The 23,031-nt window shown below is 41.1% G+C and overlaps 1 protein-coding gene across 2 annotated transcripts in view; it reads left to right on the forward strand.

Annotated features, from left to right (window-relative positions):
• Nucleotides 1–22,484, forward strand: part of OSBPL1A (oxysterol binding protein like 1A) — a 73,330-nt gene extending 50,846 nt beyond the window's left edge. The window contains exons 18-30 of one of the 2 annotated variants that reach the window (XM_054189643.1): nt 2,638–2,794; nt 7,697–7,772; nt 9,295–9,429; nt 9,761–9,858; nt 10,567–10,749; nt 11,243–11,350; nt 11,441–11,530; nt 11,765–11,891; nt 15,133–15,249; nt 16,021–16,144; nt 17,497–17,587; nt 18,510–18,533; nt 21,291–22,484. In XM_054189643.1, coding sequence (XP_054045618.1) covers nt 2,638–2,794; nt 7,697–7,772; nt 9,295–9,429; nt 9,761–9,858; nt 10,567–10,749; nt 11,243–11,350; nt 11,441–11,530; nt 11,765–11,891; nt 15,133–15,249; nt 16,021–16,144; nt 17,497–17,587; nt 18,510–18,533; nt 21,291–21,393 — 1,433 coding nt within the window. In that variant the 3' untranslated portion in view covers nt 21,394–22,484. The remainder of the gene's footprint in view (nt 1–2,637; nt 2,795–7,696; nt 7,773–9,294; nt 9,430–9,760; nt 9,859–10,566; nt 10,750–11,242; nt 11,351–11,440; nt 11,531–11,764; nt 11,892–15,132; nt 15,250–16,020; nt 16,145–17,496; nt 17,588–18,509; nt 18,534–21,290) is intronic. The other variant, XM_054189644.1, reaches the window with a different exon arrangement.
• Nucleotides 22,485–23,031: the final 547 nt, after the last annotated feature.

A 23,031-nucleotide genomic window follows, 5' to 3' on the forward strand; every position in this document is an offset into this window, starting at 1 on the left:
CTACCCTCTTTCATTTGGAAGCCATTACCCCTCGTCCTATCACTCCATTCCCTGATAAAGAGTCCCCCCCCATCTTTCCTGTAGGCCCCCTTTAAGTACTAGAAGACTGCTGTAAGGTCTCCCCGGAGCCTTCTCTTCTCCAGACTGAACAACCCCAACTCTCTCAGCCTGTCTCCATAGGAGAGGTGCTCCAACCCTTTGATCATCTTCGTGGCCCTCTTCTGGACTCGCCCCAACAGGTCCATGTCATTCTTGTGCTGAAGACTCCAGAGCTGGACGCAGTACTCCAGGTGGGGTCTCACCAGAGCACAGTAGAGGGGCAGAATCACCTCCCTTGACCTGCTGGCCATGCTTCTTTTGATGCAGCCCAGGGTATGGTTGGCTTTCTGGGCTGCGAGCACACATTGCTGGGTCATGTTGAGCTGCTCATCAGCCAACACCCCCAAGTCCCTCTCCTCAAGGCTGCTCTCAATCCATTCTCCATGCAGCCTTTATTTGTGCTTGGGATTTTCCCAACCCAGGCACAGGAGCTTGCACTTGGCCTGATTGAACTTAATGAGGTTTGCATGGGCCCACCTCTCAAGCCTGTCAAGGTGCCTCTGGATAGCATCCTTTCCCTCTAGCGTGTCGACTGCTCCACACAGCTTGGTGTCATCGGCAAACTTGCTGCCCGTGCACTCAGTCCCACTGTCCATGTCACCAACAAAGATGTTAAACAGCACTGGTCCCAATACTGATGCCTGAGGAACGCCACTTGTGTTTGCTTTATGTTAGAGGGTTTGCTACATGCTTTTGTCACGATAACTGTTGGCACACTTGAGCAGCTCTTTCAAGAAAGAGGTTTAATACTTACCTCAAAGGGATTCACAGTGTGTCATGTGGTCAGGGATGCTGAGGCCCAAGTTGTGTTACACTCCTAGAGTGTCTCTTCCTCTGTGATATTTGGATACGCAACAGTGTTTTCCTGACTACCTGGGCTGGTAGATCTTTCTCCAGGTCTCTGGAGAAATCCATTTTATGTAACGAACTTGTCCACAAGTAAAAATTCTTCTCCTTATCCTTCTTGTTATATACAGTACCCACCAAACTAATGCTTTGGTATGTTATATCATAATTTGGCACAGAACTAGACTGACAAATTTGGGGAAACTTGTGAGAAGATTCTCTGGAGTGCCAGTCCACTTTTCTAACATATCCTCAGCACCAGCTGGCAGTTCTCTTCATTCCCTAGCAACTGGCTTAATTTCAGTACTGTCTTGACAAGGATAGGGATGGATGTTTTTAATGAAAGCAGAGATCTTTATGCTTCTAGATCTCACTCCCTCTAGAGAGGTTGAAGTCGTTGTGGCACAGCCCATACATTTATCAGGATTTTGTCCTGTTCTTGACCTTACTGCAATCTGGATGTAGTAGAAAGTCCTGTTATTGCTGTCCCCTTCACCAAAGCAGCATATAATTGACATGTTTTGGAGAAGCTACTGGCATAATTTTTTAAGAGAAAACAAGAAAATGGACAGCTGTGACAGAGATGTTCTTTGGGATGGACTACTATTTCAGTGGGTTTTTGATTACTCGTTTTGAATTGGAATCAGTGTGGGAGAGAATGACTAATCTTGCAGTTATTTCTCTGGGTATTTGCAGCCAAGAGCAGTAGCATATGCTGAAAGAAGCGCATAGCAGGAATGGTGTCTACTACAGTTTGGGTTGGCTTTTTTCAGAAACGGTGAGGCTTGCATTAAGCTGTTTACCATTCAGTGTTGTACCTGCTTTCTGCTAAAGGGTTTCCCAAATAGGACAGAAATTGGTGCCTCTTTACTAGTCTTGAGCTGTTCCCTTGCTTTCTGGAACTTGCAATTGGATAATCCTTTGACAGTCTTGTTAGGTTTGGAAGAAAAACATGATAAAAGAATACAGCCTTTTACCAGGAAACTTTTACTTTCTGATATGGAGCAAGACTGTTTCTTCTCCAGAGCTGGTGAAGCACTACCTGGCCAAAACACTGGTTGGAAATAAGGTGGTGTCATTGATGTTGGTTTTAGTTTTAGATGTGATGTGGATTGTACTATTAACCTACCTTCCAGAGTACAAAGTTTATCTTTTTGATTGGTGAGCTTATCATTTAGACGTGGCTGGGACTTACGTGGCTAATAAAATCCACTGCGTACGGTACCTCCTCCTGTTCTTTGACACTTGTTCAGTAAGTTGGGAAGCAAAGGTTGCTGAACAGTACCAAGTGTCTAAGAATTTAGACCAAACTGAAATCTTAGATAGAAGGAAGAGTCAATACTTGAATGCTGAGGTAACTGTTACTTAGTTAGGTAAGGTACTGGCATCTATGTGACACTGGCACTTGTCCTAAGCAAGTTGTAGTAGCTTTAATTTAATTAAAAAAACTCTATCAAATAGAGACAAAATCTGACATTTTTATGTTCTGTGGTTTTGCTTATCATGCAGTCTCTTTATATCTAGCAGAGCTGCAGCAGTCTGTGGCAGTACTAGTTACTTACCAAATGGATGCTGTCATCAGGACACAGTAGCCTACTTAGGTTTCAGTTTTGTACAAAGAGGGAAGATCTGTTAGTGACTGAAGTCTAGCACAGGCAGTAGATTCATTAACATGCACTCGTTCTTTTGCAGATTCAGAATCTGAAAAATCATTAAGTGGGTTTGAAACCACAACAGCCTACTCGTTAGAGGACAGCATGGATTCAAAGGATACGATAACTTCAAGCATCCCTGAAGAAAAGGTTTGTGGCAGTGGAGAGTCGCTGTCTAATGGAATCAAAAAACACAGGTAGGATATTGCCTGTTCTTAAGGTATTTTAACATGTGTTAATGGTGAGTAAAAGACCACAGGAATCTCTGAAAAGCGAACTGAAAACTTTTAAAAGCTTTGTTAGGGAGGATTGACAAGTAGTTGATTATGCTATGATTTTATAAAAAATATTTTTCCAAGGCTAGTGTATTCCTCTGCATCTTGCTTTTTGATGATTGAATCTGAATAAATAAAAGAAAAAAAACATAATGTGTTATGTAAAAATGGACACACTTGTTTTTTAATAGATCTTATTGAAATCTATGTGGATTTTAATTCCTTCATCTATATTTAATTACCTATGCCTCCTCTTGCCTCTTTAATTTCCAGTCATTTGATCCTTCTATTGGTATCAGGAATGAATGAAAAATATTGCTGGCCTGGCATCAGAAACTCAAATGTGAACAAAGGGAGTCTTATTCTAAAAGTCTCATCCATGTTTTATGTGCTTATTTTGTGTTGTCAAATGATCCATTTTTGTTTGTTTCCTTGCTGATAAAGGAGGACAATAGGTCTGGAGTTAATGAGATGTAATAGACACCACTATTATTGAGTTTCAGTGAAGGGGCAATATAATGTTTGTGCTACAGATCAAGCCAGACTTCAGTGTGTTTCAGAAAGACTATTTTGGAAGTGTTTTGGATGTGCAGAATAATGATGGGGGGACATCAGATTTCTGTAAAAACAGGAAATTAATATTCAGTTTTACAGAAGCAAGACAGACATGCTTTGTATTACTTGATATCTTAAGTAGTTAAATTGCAGTGACATATGGTAACGCCAGAGACCTGATGTTTTAAGGTTCAACTTCTGCCTGTATATCCCTCCCATACTAGGCAAAGGTGAAGGCAAACGAGGGCTTGGGTGGAGTAACAGGGTGGTGTGGGACGGTACCATAAAGCAGCTGACTAAGCATGCTGCTCTGCACTCGTGTGTTGTTAGCAAGGGTGGTATTTATGGCCTTGGCTAAGTTCTTTCCTAATCAGAGTGGGAAGTTCAAGGGTCAGGGGGAAGCAGTAGGTGAAGGTGGACATCTGAATTGCATTCATTGCTCTCAGAACAATGAGGAGAAAGGAGGCAATTCGTGATCATCATGAAAATTATAATGCATATTGACATGCATTGTCTTGAAGAGTTTTAACAGGAATTGATCTTCTGTTCACTATAAGAACAGAAGTGACTTGGCAAGTTTCTGTAATGCATTATGTTGTCAGAACTCTGGGGAGCAGGTGACTGGAGGGGCATTTAAGATCTACCGGCTTTATAAGGGGGAATGAAAAGTAATAAACCAGTCCCTCTGCGTAAGTTGTTTCTCTGAGTTGTGTGTCTTTTAAGAGTGAAGAGAGTATAGGATATTGGAGTAAAACAAGTGTGTATATTGGCTGGCTAATAATTTACTGCTAAAGAAAACTGAAAACATCTGTTTTGCATATAGATAAGAATGTATGGTTATATTTTATGTGACTAAATGGCTGTAGAGCACATTCTAGGTTCAGCTGTAAAGTCAAGCTTTTTTACCTGGCACCTTGGTGACACACTGGGATTTGTCTACAAATATGTTGATGCAAACTGTTACTCCCCAGAGCTCAGCCAATTTAAATTTTACCTCCAAGAGAACCTTCTCAGGGGATGGGCATTGTGTGGTGTTTCTAGGCTCTTGGTAGCAGTGATGTTTGGTCTGGCACGGGATTTGTTTGAAGTGATTTCAGAACTGTGTTACCTACCTGGACCTGCTGGCTCCAGTTTGCGCCTCTTTTGGTTTTGTGGCTAGTTAGAGGGCATGTGGTCAACTGTGCATTGTCTGTGATGCCACCTGTGTCCTTTTTGGAGCAGAAACCTTAATTTCTTGATGCTGTGCAAAGTGAGTGGGTCAGAATGTTGTGACAGCACTTAATTCCATCCTTACGCCTTTTGGTTTGCTGTAACTTTTTTGTTTAACTTCTGTTTGTGTTAACCACATGGAAACAAGTCACTTAGAGAACAGACTAGATTAATTTCTTTTGCATAAAATCTTGGTACACCTTCCTGTAGTTCCTCATGAATAGAGGATCTGCAGCTGCATGTGAGAGTACCTAACACTGTTTAGTAGCCAGAACAAAAAAGACTTTATTTCCTACTTCCATCTAGAAAACCTGAGTTTCTAATCTGCCTCTCCTATTTGAGTGGTGAGGGTTTTGCACAGGGAAGTGGACGTCAGGGTTTTGTGGTTTTTCGGATTTTTTTTTTTTTTGAGGAGGGGCAGTGTTTTGGTTTTGGAGATGTAGGAATAAATTTGTTGGTTCCAAGGAATTAGAAGTGTTGGGATGTACATATATAGATAGGTGAAGTCAGTGCCGCTTATAATGCGGTCTTGTTCTTGATTGTTTTAATGTAGTTTGCATCCTACTGACTGTTCATAGAGCGTTCGAAAGAATGTGGGTGTGTTAGGTTGATATGAGAGTGGGCTTAACTTTTGAAAAGTTTTTGGGAGAGGATTTGAGAAATAGGAGAATAGTACATTAAATAATATGGAAGCATTCAAATTACTTTTTTTCTTTTTAAGAGGGAAATCTTTAAGCTGAGACAAACTTAAAAAAAAATAAATTCAAATCAAAAAACCCAAACAAAAAAGCCCAACAAACCAACCAAAACCCCAAAAAACCCTTGCACAAAAATATTCCATAATACCTGCCAACATTTAACATCTGTTTGTCACTGCTATTTTCCTCTTATTGCTGAGTTTTTTGTAGTCAGCTTCCCCATTGCCCCCCCTCATTGGCGGCCTTTGAAAATGCTTGTGTTTAGCTTTTTGGGAGCTAGGAGGTTATTTGGTCAGGTTTACATGAAGAGCAAGCTAGACATGTCTTTTTCACACCATATGTCTCCTTCCCCACAGTAGTAGCTGACCTGCTATAGGTAATGCTTTGGACAAGTGTTTTTGTTTAAGTGAATGATCTTAAATGCATCTTATCCGTTCTACTGCATAGAAATTCCTGCACATGTTTTTATCACTTAAAGCTAAAATTAACTTCCTGAGTTGTTTCTAAAATTGACATTTGGAAGGAAACTTTTGCATTCACAAACGTTTCCCTTAATCACAGGGAGTGTGTCAAGGTTAGTAGGGCTCAAGTCTTGGCTGCCTGTCACTTTTCCACATGGCCTTACGTGTCCCTGGGATCTTTCTGGGTAGTTTAAAACTGCTTTGTTTCTTCAGTATACGGACAAGAGAACTGACTCCCATATTAAGTTTGGCTGATATATGTAAGAAATATGGATGAAATGCTGAAACCGAATGCGTTTTCAAGTGATTAAACAAATTGAATGGAGGGACCGGTTAACTTTAATGAAAATACAAGTTTTTACTATGTAAGGAAAGCAATCCCTGTGTAAACTTTAGTAAATGAGGCACGTGAGCGTGTTTTACATGTAGAAGAACTTACTTAAACACAAATACCCACGCTGCTAAATGCTTTCATTAAAGAATACACAGAAAAAAATAAGTAAACGCTACAAATGGAAGATAAGACTGAATACTTGGTGGACACTGTCCTCTCCTGGACATTTGTATCAAAGCATCCACAGAAGTATTTTATACTTAATATTATTCAAGATTATCTGTTTCACCTAAATATCTTTTGTATCAGTGGAAAATCAGAGTAGGGAGTGAGTGATATCATGTTGGTCAAATAAAATGAATCCTCCTACCCACTCATCCCCTACGTAGGTGCTGGGTAAAGCAAGTCAGTGTTAGGCTGTTAGCTACTTGCTAACAAAACATAATTTGGTACTGTGAGGAGTTCAGGCATATGACTAGGTTTTTGATTGGATGGGACTTGCATTCTAAGGAGCATTTTTTGGTTTTGTTCCTTCTGAAAACTTGAAGCATCAGCCCTGGTAAAGGTATTCCAGTAGCAGATAAGTATTGGAGGTAATACAGAGATTAGGGCTACTGAAACTAACAACTTAGCCCGAATAGATTTTTTTTTTTTTAAGTTTTTATTTTTTCTCTTGGCAGTGTTTCTGTTTATCAGAAAAGTGTTGTGGAGGAGACAGCTACAGCCTGTTCACACTCTCTAAAAAAGACGCTCTAGCTACTTTGAGGGGAGATAAGAGCTTCTTGGTTAGGAGGGCAACACGATCATTTAGATAGAGTTAACCAAACTTTGAAACTCAAATAGTTCATGCAGTTTGAGCGAGCTGTGGGTAATTCTTATGTATTGAGAATTTTCCTCATTGATAATCATGGTCCAAACATGAATTTTAGTGGTGTTGTGGACAAAGGGATCTATGTTTATGCCTTTCTATAGGTAAATTGGGTTAATAGTTGAGCTGGTCAGTAGAAGTAAAAAAACTGAACAAAATCTGATTCCTCATAAAGCTAAGAACTACAAGCTGTATTACAGAGCCTAAATGTTGGTCTCAAAAGTATGTTTTGCTTCAGGATATGCCAGCCCCCTGTACAAGACTGCTGTGCTTTCTGTTCTTTAACAAGATGTTATTTCTGTTGTTCCTAAGGGCTGATTTTAATATAGGCAATAAATGTCATGGCCCTTCGTTGTCAGTATACAGGTGACTAGCAAAAAAACCCCACTATTTAACCCTCAGATCTCTTCAGACATAGCGAACGTACCTATGTACCTACTCAGAAAGAACTTAGTTTCTCTCAAAAAAATCATTGCTTGTGCAAAATGAAGGGAATGGTTCTGATTTTGGAAAAATGCAGGTTTCTGTGTAGGTAAAACAGTTGAAGTGCTTCAAAGTAGCATTGTCATTCCCCCTTGGTTTGAAAATTGAAAAACTGTTACTTTCAAAAAAAAAAAAAAAGAGTATTTGGGTTTCTTAGTCATGGTTAGTAATGGAAAACTTCTTACTTCTGCTTTTTTCCCCTGTTCCTTTCTGCAGAACAAGCTTGCCATCTCCGATGTTTTCCAGAAATGACTTCAGTATCTGGAGTATCCTAAGAAAATGCATTGGAATGGTAGGTAATCGGAAAGCTATAATGAAAGATGTGATTGTTTCATTTGAGGCCCAAATGAAAACTTCTTGGGGAGAGGGACTTTTTTTTTTTAAACTTGCTCCTTATGCTTTATTTGCTTTCAGAATTAGAGAAGGTAAGACTTGGTCAGGGCAATATTCCTTCAGTAAAAGCATTCTCTTGATTTTAACCCTTAAAGTACTTTGTGGTAGCAAAAATTTTTTACTTTGTGAAAAAAACAAAACAACTACTTTAATTTTGTTCTTCTCCCTTCCCCTTAGTATCTCAGTCTTCCCCCTGGCCCCCCGCCATGGTGTTACTGTCCAGATGGTGTCCAGAGCAGAAGTTAGGTGCTTGGTGTCTAATCTGCTTCCAGCTAAGGGTGAATTGAGAAGAGTTCTCTCCTTTAGATCCTGCAGTAGGCTGAAAGTACTTACAGCTGATAAACACCTGTTACAGTAGCCTACAGAAGGAAATGTGTATGTTTAGTGGGTGCTGTTTCCTCCTCCTCCCCTTGCTGCAGTTAGAAACAGCACCAAGGAATGAGATGTGGAGGAGCTGGGGAATACCTCTAGCAGCAGCTCCAAGTCTCTGAGTTGTTGTAAAGCATCTGAGGCTTCTCAGAGTGACCTTAGCAGAAAAGTATTATAACCTTAAAATACAAAGAGCAGATGGAAAACCTGTCTTGCATAAGGTGTGTGCAGGAAAAAAAAATCCATAAAGGTCTTAATTCTGCTTTGCAGAAATTGCTGCACAGAGGTGGCAGTTTGAGGGAGGGGTAGGGAGGAACTTGGTGTGGATTGTACCGAGGTCTCTCCCAAAGCTGTTAGTGCCAGATGCTACTATCATGCTTAAGAACAGCGCTGTTTACCGCATACGTGGCCAGTGGTCATCCTATATGCTTTTAATTTGCTCCTGCAGGCAGTTTAAAACCTTGCTGTGTTGTGCATTCAGAGGGCACGCTTTTTAAAAATCGGAAAGAGAAGAAACAGCACCAAAACTGTAGGACTTCTCTTAAATTTTTATTCCTATTAAAAAAATTCCTTTTTTGTCAGAATACAGAATCCCTGTTTTTACTCCTGTGCTGCCGTGTTTCCCTGTCCTTTGTCATCCTCCTCTCCCTGCCTGCCCACCTGCCTCCAAAAAAGATATGTTTAAGTAATTAGATGGCTTTTATCTATTTTAAGAGTAATAAATAACTTAGTCTTTAAAAGGGTCCATAGTACTTCATTCCATTGATTCATCTCAACTGCTTAATGCGTTTGTTGATAGGAAGTTTGTTTGTTTGATGTTTGGTTTTCTTTTTATTTTAAAAGTAGCTTTAACGTCAGCACAGATAGGCTTATCAAGCTCATGAGGGATCTACAGGTTTTTTTCCTTTAAGCATTAGCAGAGCCAGGTCAAGCACATTGCATTAGTACTAAGAGCATCATTTATTTTTGTAATAAGCCAATTACACTTGGGTTACTGCAGGTCAGCGTATCTAGTCATTTGGTTTTTAACACAAACTTCATTTGTGCATCAGGAGTTGTCGAAGATCACAATGCCAGTTATATTCAATGAGCCGCTGAGCTTCCTACAACGGCTTACGGAGTATATGGAACATACATACCTCATCCACAAAGCCAGCTCACTTTCCAGCACAACTGAGCGAATGCAGGTACTTTGGTGTGATAATTTGTGGTAGATCTTGATGAGTGCGTTGGGATTTCTTTCTTTATAGGCTCTTTATAGGAGCAACTCCTGAAATTTGCTCCATGTTGGATTTTCTTATTCACAAACCAGTTTTGCTTATCTAGGAAAATGTTTTGCTTTTCCTAAGGCTTGCCTTTTTAGCCTTTTAGATGAAAACTGTTTATTCCCCTGCCTTGGAAACAGAATTTTGCTAAGCTGTTTCAGAAGAATCACTCTGTAATACCATGACTGCTGTTGATACGGGATAAAAACTGAAATTCAGGAGATTAACTGTGTACTCTTACTCATTTGAATAGTGTGTTGCTGCATTTGCTGTGTCTGCTGTAGCCTCACAGTGGGAACGTACAGGGAAGCCGTTCAACCCGTTGCTTGGAGAGACATATGAATTGATCAGGTAATGAACAGAACGTGCACTGAAGAGTGGAGGGTGGTATTCTGTGTAGCTTAAGTTTCATTAGATGTGTCAGGTGGCTTGCTGACTGCTCTTTGGCTTGTAAGATTCAACCCTTTCTCCTGGCAGCTGCTGGAGATGTTTGCAATGTGTGTTGATGTTCAGCAGCGCACCTTCCAGTGAAGGGAAACCACTAAACTTTTCAACTCAGAGCAGACAAATTAAATTTTCCAAGTTTAAAAGCAAGTTTTATTTACAAAAATTACTTTTTTTTCCTGAAACCTTCTGAATGAAAAGATGCATGGAACATAAGGGAGGTGTTAGAATTTTAATATTATATGAGTGTCCAGAATACAAATAGGCAATGTTAGTCTAGTAGCGTGCATCTACGCTTAGGGCATCTACACTTTTTCCCTCAGGTGAGGTTTTGGCCTATGTTTATGTGAAAGTTTAAGAAAGAGGTCACTATCAAAAGTAAACATATTGTCTGATCAGATCTGGTAGTTCTTCTTACCTTTTTACATTATATCCTCAGTTCTTTAGAATGAAGGTGTATCAGTTCTGTGTATTAGTTGTTCTGTCTTTTTGTGTTATCCTAGGGTTTTAACTAACTTACACGGAGCCCAACTATGTTTCACCCTGGGGAAAAGAACTGCAACTTCACTACGCTTGATATGTAGATACATGCTTTTGGTTATCTTTGTTTTGCAGAGATGACCTTGGATTTAGACTTCTCTCAGAGCAAGTTAGCCATCATCCACCAATCAGTGCTTTCTATGCTGAAGGTTTAAATAATGATTTTGTGTTTCATGGATCAATTTATCCTAAACTCAAATTCTGGGGCAAGAGCGTGGAAGCGGAACCGAAAGGCACAATGACTTTGGAGCTTCTTGAGTAAGTTGATAAGTAATAACTGCATAGGCGCAGTGGCCACATCCATGATGATTAGTGTGCATTAGTGCCTCATGGCTTAGCAGTGAACATGTCTAACACCCACATCCTAATGTTTGATGGCAGATGATTTTGCGAGAGGATGAGAAGATGAAAGGAACTGCCATCATTTCTCCTAATATACTGCATACTAAAACTAGCAGTAGTTGCGGCGTGTGCCTGTATGTTCTGCAGATACCTGGACATCAGTCCTACCAAGACTAGCACACTTGAGCCCTGTTAGCTTTCCTCTTGTCATTCAGTGCTAACAGCGACTGAAGTGGCTGTTTTAAGGAATTGATACAGTCAGTAGCAATAGGTTAATAAACTTCTTGGGTTTCCTGACTTACTGCCATGTCCGTTTCAAGACTTGGTGCCATTTATTGCTGATGGCTTGATGCAGGAGTGACGTCCAATACAAAGATACAGTATTTTAATTTTTATTCCCCTCCCATAGACACAATGAAGCCTACACGTGGACAAATCCTACATGCTGTGTGCATAACATTATTGTGGGCAAACTTTGGATTGAGCAATATGGAAACGTGGAAATAACTAACCATAAGTAAGTTAAGAGTGCGAGTGCTTTCACTTGCTGCAAGTTTGAAGAGGAGAAGCATTTGGAAGTAATAATGCCCTCTTTTTCTGCCTTTAGAACTGGTGAGAAATGTGTACTAAGCTTCAAGCCCTGCGGCCTCTTTGGGAAGGAGTTGCACAAAGTTGAAGGCTACATTCAGGACAAAAGGTAACAGATTCATTCCTAATAGGAAACAAATTGCTGCCCTCTGTTTCTGATGGAAGCTGTGGAACTGTATGCTTATAAGAGCATAAACCTGCAACAGCAACGTTATGAATTGTGCAACACCAATAATGGAGTTTTAAGAGTTGCTCTCAAAAATTCTTCTTTCAAATATGTTTGTCTGAAATGATGAAATAAATCTCTTTAAGTTCCTTTGTAAACTTAGTCTTTTTTTGACAGCAAAAAGAAACTTTGTGCACTGTATGGGAAATGGACCGAGTGTTTGTACAGTGTTGACCCAGCTACATTTGAAGCTTACAAAAAAAATGACAAGAAAAATGCAGAAGAGAAGAAAAGCAGTAAACAGGTATTAGTAAAGAGGTGGTATGTCAAAAGCATGATAAGAGAGCTAAATATTTTAGCAGCATTTAAGAGCATTAAGGTTTCTTTTCATTTATTCTCTCTTGCCTAGTAGGATACAAAATGGATTGTATGAGTACCAGCATTAAGGGATAAAATGCTTGTTCTCTCTCAGAGATTTGTATTCAGACTTCCCAAAACTCGGGAGTGATCTAAATACTGGCTGGTTCACTACCTGCCGCTTCCTCCCAAGTCACTTGGAGGAAATAGCATGTCCATTAGTTGGACCATAGTTCTGATCATGTATGATAACATTTACATTGTAATAGGAAGCTTCGGACTCCTAGAGCCAGGATAGAATAGTTTCTCATCCTGATAGAAGACGATATTTTCCAGCTTTTACAAAGGATTTTTGTATTGCTTTCTATTGAATTTTCACAACCACAGAAAGGCTTGCTTTTTTTTCTTCCACAATTGCATTATTTTTTGTTCTGGGAAAAAAAACATGCCCAGCCATTCTTAATTCTTCCAGATTTTTGTTTAGCAGTATGTTTTTTGCTTAAGGTGAACAGTTATGGTGACATAACTTGATGAAGAACAACCTTGCATATGATAGCTTAAAACAGGGGTTGTTCCCCTTCAGTGACTCAAGCAGATATTTTTGTTGGTTTTGTTGTTGGTAGCTTTTATACTTAAGAAAAAAGAGACAGAGAACTCTGAAAGCTGTTGTTCCTGTGCAGGTTCAGATTGTTGCTGTATCTGAGATTGCTCCAGTGCTTGTCATCAGGAGAGTGCTAAAGCACTGGGGATTACTGCTTCTCTTCGAGTCTGACCCTCTGAGCTCTAGGGAGAAGGAGCAAAGAAAAGCATACCCTGTGTCTTTGTTCCGCTACCGCTTGGCATTTTCCAACAACGCTTAAGATGATCTTTGCTTTTCCCCTCAAAAATGAAGCTTCCTATTCCATAAAGCTCAGGCTGCAATGTTGCTCTGACGCTAGAAAAAGCATGTTTTTTCTACTCAGTTAACAGAACTGTTTCTGTGTAGAAATCGGAAAGCTTTGTAGTGCACACTGTGAATCAGGTAGTCTTTGAGTATGTATTCCCACTGCCCCCTTGTGTTTGAGGAGTTAATACTGCCTGTGGTTTTTGAGCATCTTACGTATAATGTCTGGATGTGTAGTGAAGGATTCACTCAAGCGTGAAAGTACATAGCCTTTCAAACTTCTCTTAATTAGAATTTTCAGATTTATTTAGTTATTTTACAACGATTTCTTCATTCTGCGTTGCTACTAATGAAGAATCACTTCCGTCTCCCTTTAGGGGACCTGCTTGGATGAGAGTCCTTTGGCAAATTGCCCCACGTTTTTCCCTGAGTCCCTTTGATTTTTATAGGGATAAAACATAAGGAAAAAAAATTTTGCAGGGAGCTAAACAAGCTTTCATATATGCAAAGGCGGTATTTTACCAACATCAGAAGAGTTATAGTAGAGTTTTTTTAATCGAGGTGAAGCATTTCATGCAGAATTTTCAATGCAGATATATGGAAGAGCATAATGTAAGGCAACAGCAACTGCCCTCACACTTGCCTGGTTTACAGAGGCTTTGGCAAAGCTTTGGCAAAGTCTGTTACTACCCTCCTAGCAATACACTGAGAGGTTGAGTAGCGCTAAGCATGAAATATGGATCATTGTGACAAGAGCGCATTAAAATCCACTTTTTATTACCTAGTTCTTTGTGATTCTCATGACATTTTTAAGATTATGTATCCAACAAGGCACAAATTGCAGTGTGTGTTGTAGCCTTTATATGAAAGTTAGTTTGGAGTTTGACCGTCTGGTATTGAAATGTCTTTGTTTTGATACAAGGATATCTTTCCGATCTGTTCTGCTTCAAATTCCTGATTTCTGAAAGACAGATCAGTGTCTGAAGGAAAGAATGGCAGGTTGCCAGCATGGTTCAGATGTAGTCAGCTATAAGCCCTGTTTATCTTCTTAAAAGCTGAGGGACCGAACCTGGTCTGTGTGTTGTTCTGGTGACTTTGCAACCTGTTCATTATGAAAAGCACTGTACCCACGCGCTCCACAGTGAAACAGCATCCTTAATGCTTCCCTATTTTCCTGGAGGCATAACACATGAATCATGTCAGAGGACAGCTGAGTCTGGTTTGGGTACTGAGTTTTCTTGCACTAAAATACAGTCTGTATTATCTGGCACAACCATCAGAGAGCAAAGCTTATTAGCAGCGGGATTAAGGCTGTTGGCGTGTAGCCAAAGTGTTTAAAGCATTAGTTGCCTTTAAGTTCAGCTTTACTCTCCAGTAGTCTCTGAAATGTGCTGCTGTTTTTAGCTCTGATAGTGACACCGAGTTTTCTTGGGAGAGCCGTATTCCTTGTCTAGCTTGCTTTAGTTCAGTATCATAACATACACTTGTGTGGCGTAATTAATGTCAGTGGCATTGGACCCCAGGTGCTTTAAAGCAGTGCAAAAAAAAAAAAGGGTGATGATTTAGAACTAGTTCAGGTCACACCTACACTGCTGCCACCAGTTATTTTCTACTGCTCTAGTAACCACGGGTGGAGTTTTTTCCCCTCTCTGGAAAAACCATTTCACAGTGCTGGGGCTGCAGCTGCCTCAGGCTGTGTGTGTCAGCCTTCATAGGATACCCTTCCCAGAAGAAGCAGCTTATTTAGGGTATTCATTTAATGTTTGCACTTTGCCATTTCAGTAGTACGCAGCAGTCAATGGAAAGGAAGGCTCCTCTGAGCAAAGAGCAGTCGTGTAGGGCTTTCTGTTGTGCACAAACTGAAGACAGCGTTTGCATTATGTGCTGGCGTTTCTTTGATGTGGAAGGATGAGGAATGTGTGACTTCTGTTCTTCAACTTTAATGAAGCAGGAATGTTAATATCAGGAAAGTTAAATATCAAGCATGGAAGTGCTTGTGTTTGAGGAAACAAGACATCTCTGTGGTGGAAAAACTGACGTTTCTTAACGCTTGAACATACATATTATATCTACCAAGACGTCAATGCAAGAAACTGTTGGCAGTCTTCCCATGTGAGGGGATTTGGAGCATGTATTCTATGTAAATGCTGTCATCCTTCTTGACAAGCATCTAGAAAAGTTTCTTTGTCACTGAAATTATTTACTTTTGGTCAAAGAAATAATTTTGTGTAAGTTCCAGTGTTGGAATGAATGAGTGTAGATGATTTATGACTCCAAAGAACTCTTATCTATCTGCTGCCTTTAGGTGGGGAATACTGAGGAACCAGATGAGATGCCGTTGCCAGATTCTGAGAGCGTGTATGTTATTCCTGGAAGTATTTTGCTATGGAAGATAACTCCAAGACCTCCAAATTCAGCGCAGGTCAGCTATGCTTTTGCTTATTGAAAGTGTGTGCTACCCTGTTGTTCTGTGTGTTCAACACAAAGCAAATCCATTTGTTGTCTCTTTCATTAGCAAGTCTGCATTTGCCTGTTTATTGCAACAAACTTTCACACTACAGTTGTAGCTCTATAATGTGGGTTTGGAGGGATAACTGCTACAGGCATGACTCCAGAGTTAGTGTAATTTCTCTGGAAAATGGGATGTAGCTAACGCTGTGGGGGATTTCCCCACCTCTTCTCTCCACCCTGCTTCCCATACTGAGGCACCTCCCTTGTGAGAAGTCTCTCCTGAAGAGCTTTATTAGAGGGGAGACACTTGCAAAGCTTCCGTACCATGAGTTGGGATGTGAAGGGCTGTGGAGCTGGCGAGCCAATGGGCAGAGTACAAGGGTATGTGGGCAACTGGTAAGACAAAGAATTGGAACAAGAAAAGGTGCCCTCAGTGGGTTAATCAAGGGGGGGAATCTCTCTACAGAGATAGGGAAAATACCAGTAGGACTGGAAAAAGAAGATAAGACAGAAATAGTGCACTGAGTAATTGGATGCTGGCCTGGTTAAACAGAAACACCGAGGATCACCTACACTCTGCCTAACAGTGCAGTTTTGCTGGTATCTTGAGTATTCCTATCTTGAGTGATTAAATAATGAAAAGGCACTTAGATGTTTGTTTTTAGGCAGCAGCTTTCTTGTGTATTAAGACTAGCAGCTAGAGACGTCACAAAGTCACCTTTTCTTTGTCTCTGAATTTCAGATGTATAATTTTACTAGCTTTGCTATGGCTTTGAATGAGCTGGACAAAGAAATGGAGAGTGTCATTCCCAGAACTGACTGCCGGCTACGACCAGATATCAGAGCCATGGAAAATGGAGAAATAGGTAACTTCAGTTATTGGCAAAGGTGTTTTTATTTCTTGTTAAAACCGAGGGACTGGAAAAAAAGGAAATTCTGCATTCAAGTTGTTAGATGAACTGTTAGAGAGTAGCTACCTATAAAGATACGTTCCTTCGTGCTGCAAGACAGTAGCTCTTTAATGCAGGTGCCTGCAGGTTGTGGTATGCTTCCAGTGAAAGGTATGTCACCCGCCTGTACTGGGGCTGATTGGGATGGGGTCAGTTTTCTTCATAGCAGCCCATATATGGTGCTGTGTTTTAGTTTGGTGACCAAAGCAGTATTGATAACAACATCCATCTTTTAGCGATTGCTGAACAACGTTTGCACAGTGTTAAGGCCTTCTCCGTTTCTGGGGTGGGCAAGAGGCTGGAGGGGAGACAGCCAGGACAGCTGACCCAGACTGACCAAAGGGATATATTCCATACCAAGTAACATCGTGCTCAGCAATAGGTTGTGTGTGTCGGGGGGAAGTAGCTGTTGTTTGGAGACTGACTTGATACTGGTTTACTGTTAGCGACAAACCATATTTCTTAACTACAGTAACAGCATAAAGTTTGTCTAGCAGATAGACTGGTAGTATGCAGTGTGTTAGTAGCTGGCAGGGTAACTGGTAATGGCTCATAGTCTTCCAAAAGTGATTCTCTCAAATACTACTTTCGAAGATTTTTATGAAATGCTTTTTGAGGATTCAAGTGTGAAAGAGATCGCCTTTCATCTAATGTGCTTCTTCATCTGGCCTACACCTCAAACATTCTTATCATCCTTTCTGCCAAACAGAAGCAACTGTTCTCCTTCTTCAGGACCATGACCTGTGCTACCTTAGTGCATTAACAAAAAAAAAAAAATAAGGGATGCTGCAGAGAAACAAATTCTTTGTGGTTTGGAAGTGAATATTCCAAACCCTCTTTGATCAGGAACTAAGCACTAGTAACAACTTACCCCAAACCTTAACAAGAAGCAGGTGGTCAGACTTCTGAAATAAATCCAGCATATTTTAGTCAGTTTCCCTACTGAAATAAATTCTAGGTGTGCCACCTCCTCTAGCTCTCATTTGCTGTCACATAAACGCATTTTCAGTGTCCTCAGGCCATGGATAAACATGTATTTAGCAGTCTTAAAGACTAGGATTCCATTGGCTGATCTTGTGCCACAGCTGGCTTGGCTTTGCACTTAGACTAAGCCCAGAAGCTCTTCTGTGTTACGTAAAGGCTTTTTAAATGGACAACTTTTACTGGTTCCCTTATTTATTTGCTGGGTCAGATGGAGTAGTGAACCTGTCTTATATTACACTTTGACATATTCCATATTTTTATTTGTGTATTTTTATTCCTTCAAGATCTAGCTAGTGAAGAAAAGAAGAGGCTAGAAGAAAAACAAAGGACTGCCCGCAAAAATCGTTCGAAGTCAGAGGAAGACTGGAAGACAAGGTTAGTGTGCTCACCTCTCTGTGTGTATTTATATAAAGGTTTTGAACATTCAGGTTAACTGCCAGTCCACGCCGGTGATGTGCAGTGTTGTGTCAGCATGAAGAGCTGACGTTGTCATCAGGTTTGGTGCCACTGTTGTATTTGCAGATTCAGCCCCCGTGGGCTGCAGTCCTTCCAGAAAGAAGCATCAGGCTTGGTCTCAGTTCCTTCCCTCTTGCTGCTTGCACACCCATATTCAAATACAAACCATGTTGTCTTTTCTGAGCAGCTCTTGGTTCTGACATGAAAAAGGTGTTGCCACTGATAGCTGCCCATAGGGACTGTTGTCGCTGATTAATTTATAATTGACTCAAATTTGCATGCTTGGCCAAAGAGAGGAGGAAATGCTTTCGAATCCGGTGAACTTGATAGCTTATTGCCCATGACTTCGCAGATCAGTTGCTGTGTGCAGGCAATTCTGTAATCCCATGGCATACAGTTATTCTCAAAGTTGGTGAAATTATTTTATCACTTAAGTAATTTTCTCCTTTCTGAGAGGGTTACTAACTACAAAAGTTAGAAGAGCTAAGGGAAAAGTTAGCTTACAAGGGAGCTGCCAGGACGCTTGTTGGATTTTTTTTTTTTTTGTACTATAAGATGAGAGAGGTCAGTTGGGAGCTTTTATACACAAGCTAAGTAGAAACTGTGAAAGCATGACCCAGATGCATCTAGTTTGACCAGACAAGGTCTACTTAAAAGTATAGTAATAAACTGGCGGTCTGTTCACAGAAAAAAAAATGGTAGGGCTAAACTCTCTAAAAGCAAGCAAGCTTCATCTCTTCCCTATTAACTAGCTATTAGTACACCCAGACGCTGTGGATTAAATATCTTTAAAATGTCTGTTTGTAACTATAAATCACTTTTTTCTTTTTTTCAAATGAAGTCACCCATCATCCCAGAGTCCCAGGTTTGGACATGTCTGCCTTTGTCTTTTTCCTGTGCCTGCTCTCCTGAAGTGTTTGGGTTTGTTTGCCCTGAGACTGGTGGAAAATAACATCTTTGTAGTGCTTCCAAGTAGACATGTTAAATGCTGGACAGCCTTGCACCTCCCTCTTCCTTTCCTGAATTCAGAGTAGTTCTAGCTCTCACCAAGTGCTTTCAAAGCAAGGGATAGGTATATTGTGCTCTTCCCAGTGCCTGAAGTAGCTTAAGTTACAGCTCAAGCTACCTGAGGTTGGTATTGGGAATTGGGGGATTCCCAGGGAGAAGCTCAGAGCAATGGTTTTCAGGGTGCGTAGGTAGTGCAGACACCATTCAAAAAGTTCTTCAGTTGCTGTTGTGCTGGTACTGTAGACCTGCTCAGCGCTTGCCTGGGATATTCTTTAAGAACTCTTTGTTTTCCAAGATGTTTCTAAAGCTTTGGCAGAAAATGTCTAGTGTCTGATCTCTCTAGCAGGAATGCAAAGTGTCACATTCTCCAAAGGATGAATGTGAAGTGTGTAGGAAGAGTTGTAATTTTTTGGGGGAAAAATGCATGCCATGAAGGGAAACTCTCAGAAGGTCAACTGTAGGCTTTGATCTGCAGTGTGATATAAACTGATGTAAACTACTGCAGTTTCCTTGCCACAGAAAAGCAGGGTTCTTACTTTGTCTAGTAGAGTTCCTCCCTCATAAGACAATTCTCCAAAGTGCCTAGTGATTTTTTTATGATTATTTTTAATCCACTTTAGAAGCGGGGTCTTGGTATTTATGAAGAAGTGATTTATGTGGAACACTTAATGTTTTAGAGACTGACCAGTAGTCTTAAGCCTTGCGTAAAAGACCAGTTCTGAAACACAGCAGTGGTCTGTTGCTTTTGATGAAAATCAGTCCCTTTTCTCCTGTCACTTGCCTGGCTAGATTATTAGATTGCTTTGGTTCTCCTGTGTCTCTCAGACTTCGTTCTTCCCATCGCCTTTCCCCTTCCTTTTGAAGCAGGTGGTCACTGGAGGAGGGGCACATTGCCCTGACCCGTACAAGTGTGGAAGACACACTAGTGAGGTGGTGGGTGGCAGGATTCCTTAATCTGAGAGATGAGGTAACTGTGTTTATAGCCCCGCCTCTTGGCAAATGCTTGCCTTTGAGCTCTGGAATGAGCTGCGATTACCTCTGAAAGGAGGAGGTGAACTAGACATGCGCAGACCAGTTACTCGTCCTGCGTGGAGGCGATGTGAACCACATTCACCAGGGGTGAATGACTTCTGTCGACTTCAGTTCACTTCACCAGGCCAGCAGGAGAACCACTGAAGTGTTCAACTGTTCAGTTTACCACCATGAAGACAGTGCAAGGCATTTCTTCTGATACGTATCTCAATCCTTTTGAGCCAAGGAAGACTTGCCTATGAGCTGCCCTGCTTTGTAACACAACCCTGCAATACTGGCAGCCTTTATGCTTTTGCTTTTTAAAGAGATCAAGTCATATTTGGTCCAAATGTGCTTTAATTTCTGTTCTGAAACCTTACGGTACCCTAGAGGGGAAGAGCCGAGTTAAAATAAGCTGCCTTGCACACGCATGATTTACTTAAGTGAGTGTGTTCACCGCAGTGAGGCATATAAAAGAACTGGCTTTTGTGGCCAATGAGGAGGTGAAAGGAATCTGTGGAGCATATTAACCACAGAAACAGGTTCTAGCAAGCTGACTTGTGCCACAAACATGGCTTGGCGAAACACAACAAGAAGTTGACATGCCAGAGGTCTGGTGCTGTGCAGCGTCTGCTGTTGGGGCAGGAAGTCGAGTAGCTGAACCCAGAGAGAAAGCAGCGTTCAGTAACGGGCTGCAGGATGGACAGAAATGCGTGTGGGAGAGGAGGAAGGAGGACAAACTTCCATGCCATGGAGATTTTGAGAGGGTTGTACTCACCACTGGGGGATGCTTGCCAGCAGTGTGGCTTTAAGTGCGCTTTATTTTACAGATAGATAGTCCTCCAATAAAAGGTTATATACACACGCATGTGTAATCTCTGCATGTGCATACACAGTGCCTCCAGGCTAGGCAGGAAGGGGAGAAGGAAGGAAAGAAAGAAGGTGCTAAACTTCAGTGATCCCAGCAACAACCAGCTTAGCAAAAGCCTGCAAGTAACTTCAAGCAGACAGCATCAGCTTTCTGGCCATTCAGATGAGCTCTCCGCGGCTAACAGCATAATGCGACACTTAAGTTGTAAAAAGCCAGGACTTTCCCTGCAGCCTGTGGTGGTATTTCATCTATACCGAGGGTAGGTGGCACACTTGGTCTGAGTTGAGTGCGTTGCAAAACAAGGCTTTTAAAAACAACGGGAAATGTAGATCCTGGGAAAATAATGTTTTTCTGTTTTCAGGACTGCAGTGCTTGTGGTGTTTACATGTCTTGCCCAAACTGTTACTGCTTACGCATGCCAAAATGATTGTTCACAACTGCTTTGAAGTAAAACTGTACCTGTCCTTTTTGTGATAGTTGTGACTGCTTCAAGTGACAAAATACTGGTGTCAGTAATTTCACCTGAGAGACACTTAAGTGCTGTGGCAAATGGGGAGATCTAGCTGCTGAAGATGACTTTAAATCCACTTACGAATTTAAAACCAAGAGGGCTCCTGCAATCACAGTAATTCCTTTGAACAGTAAACTGCTAAAGCAGCAGCAAAGCAGTTCTGAACTACCATAAAAGTGTGCGTTAATAGCTTCACTAACATGCTCTTTGTTTCCTTGCAGATGGTTCCACCAAGGCCCCAATCCCTATACTGGTACACAGGACTGGCTTTATTCTGGCAACTACTGGGACAGAAACTACTTTAACTTGCCTGATATTTATTAAAATGCAATAAGGAGCCTGTGACTGATACAAATAAGTCTTAATCTGTTTTAATGTTTTCCCTTGTTTTACTTATCTCCTGAAAAAAAACTGACATGTTATCAAACAGAATATTAAGCATCTCCACAGTAAATCTGGTGGTACATGATCTGCAGTCCCATAAGTAGGGGAATAATTTTTCCAGCTGATGGTGGGTCCTGCATGGACAAAGTTAAGTCGCCGTGGTTTCGAGCTGCCCTGTTTGCTGAATCCACCTATATTAGGTTGTGGTGTATGAGGAATAGAACACCTTCGGCTGTTCTGTGAATACTTTATTTTGTAGGTAACACTGGCACAAGTAAAACTGGTTTTATTTATCGTGACATGGGAATGTTTAAAAGCACACATGGTAATTGCAATATTCTGTTCTTAAATGAAGAAGGGTGTGTCACTTTTGTAAAGATGTAATTTTTCATAAAGTGACTTTTCTTTTACTAAAATAACTCCCTTAAATCCTGCGCTCTGGTTGGAGATTCCAGAAGTGTTCCCGTCTCTGGAGCATTAATGCAGTTGTTTAAGCTGGTAACATTACTCAGAGGTATTTATTCAATGTTTTGTGCAGTGTGTTTTGAATTTTGCTCTCCTGTTTTGCTACCAGCCTTATGGTTTAAGGAATTAAGAGCCATTTAAATTATCTACGGATTTGATTTGAACTGCACACTAATAACAGGTTTTAAAAGAATCTGTTTCATGCACTAGAAGTTCTGGTGCCCAGCACCACTGCAAAAAGGCAAGAACCTAATCAGTCCAGGAGCCGGTGGAACATGGTGTAGGGGGGGGACAGGACCTGTGTCTGTACTGTGCAAACTCCCTGGGAGGAAGTCTTGTGCATTTCAAAGGTAGTCCAGCACCTCAGTGAGGCCTCCTGTGCACAGCTGCTTTACCCCTTTTCGGTGGGGTGCATTCAATCTTAGAGTGTAAGTTTATATTGAACTGTGTACAGAGCTTCTAGAGGGCGAGCTGCTCTTTGTACAATATTTTAACTGCTGTCTGGAGGTTAGTGTTAATCGAATAATTGCTACTAAATAAAGGCTTTGAAACTTCTTGCACCTAAAGTGAGTGGTGTTTGACAGCGCTGACCCTTTCTGAGCAAGCCTACTCCAAAAGCTGCTGCAGTGAAGATGTACATTGTGCTTCCATGTGCTTCATGGACCTCTTGTCTCCTGAGGAGGAACAGTCTCCATATGGGGGATGGATGGGGAACTGAGAGCTTTCTCCTTGAATATGCAGTGAGGCGGCAGCTCTAGCCTTGAGGGTGGACTACTGAAATGGTGAATAAGGCAATGAGATGCTTTCTATTTTTATTCTGGGCACTACTAGAATTACCCAGGCTAGTGATGCTGAGACATATTTGCATAGATAAGGGAAAGCCTTTGGCAGTCTGTCATGCGAGGGCCCAGTCCTCCCAGTGAGCTGTAGATGCAGAAATCGAACACCTGCACTGTCTCTTGGAAGCCTCACCTCTGCACTCGAGCCTCTACTCTGGCCAGCATTTCTTCAAGTCTGTCTTAATTCCCGTGCAACTTCCAAGTGGGATTCTGAGCTATGTAGAAGCAGTCTGGTGGGTCAGTGCTTCAGGTCACACAGCACTGAACGCTCACT

Source organism: Rissa tridactyla, chromosome 2, assembly GCF_028500815.1.
Source record: "Rissa tridactyla isolate bRisTri1 chromosome 2, bRisTri1.patW.cur.20221130, whole genome shotgun sequence".
In the NCBI taxonomy this organism is placed as follows: Eukaryota; Metazoa; Chordata; class Aves; order Charadriiformes; family Laridae; genus Rissa; species Rissa tridactyla.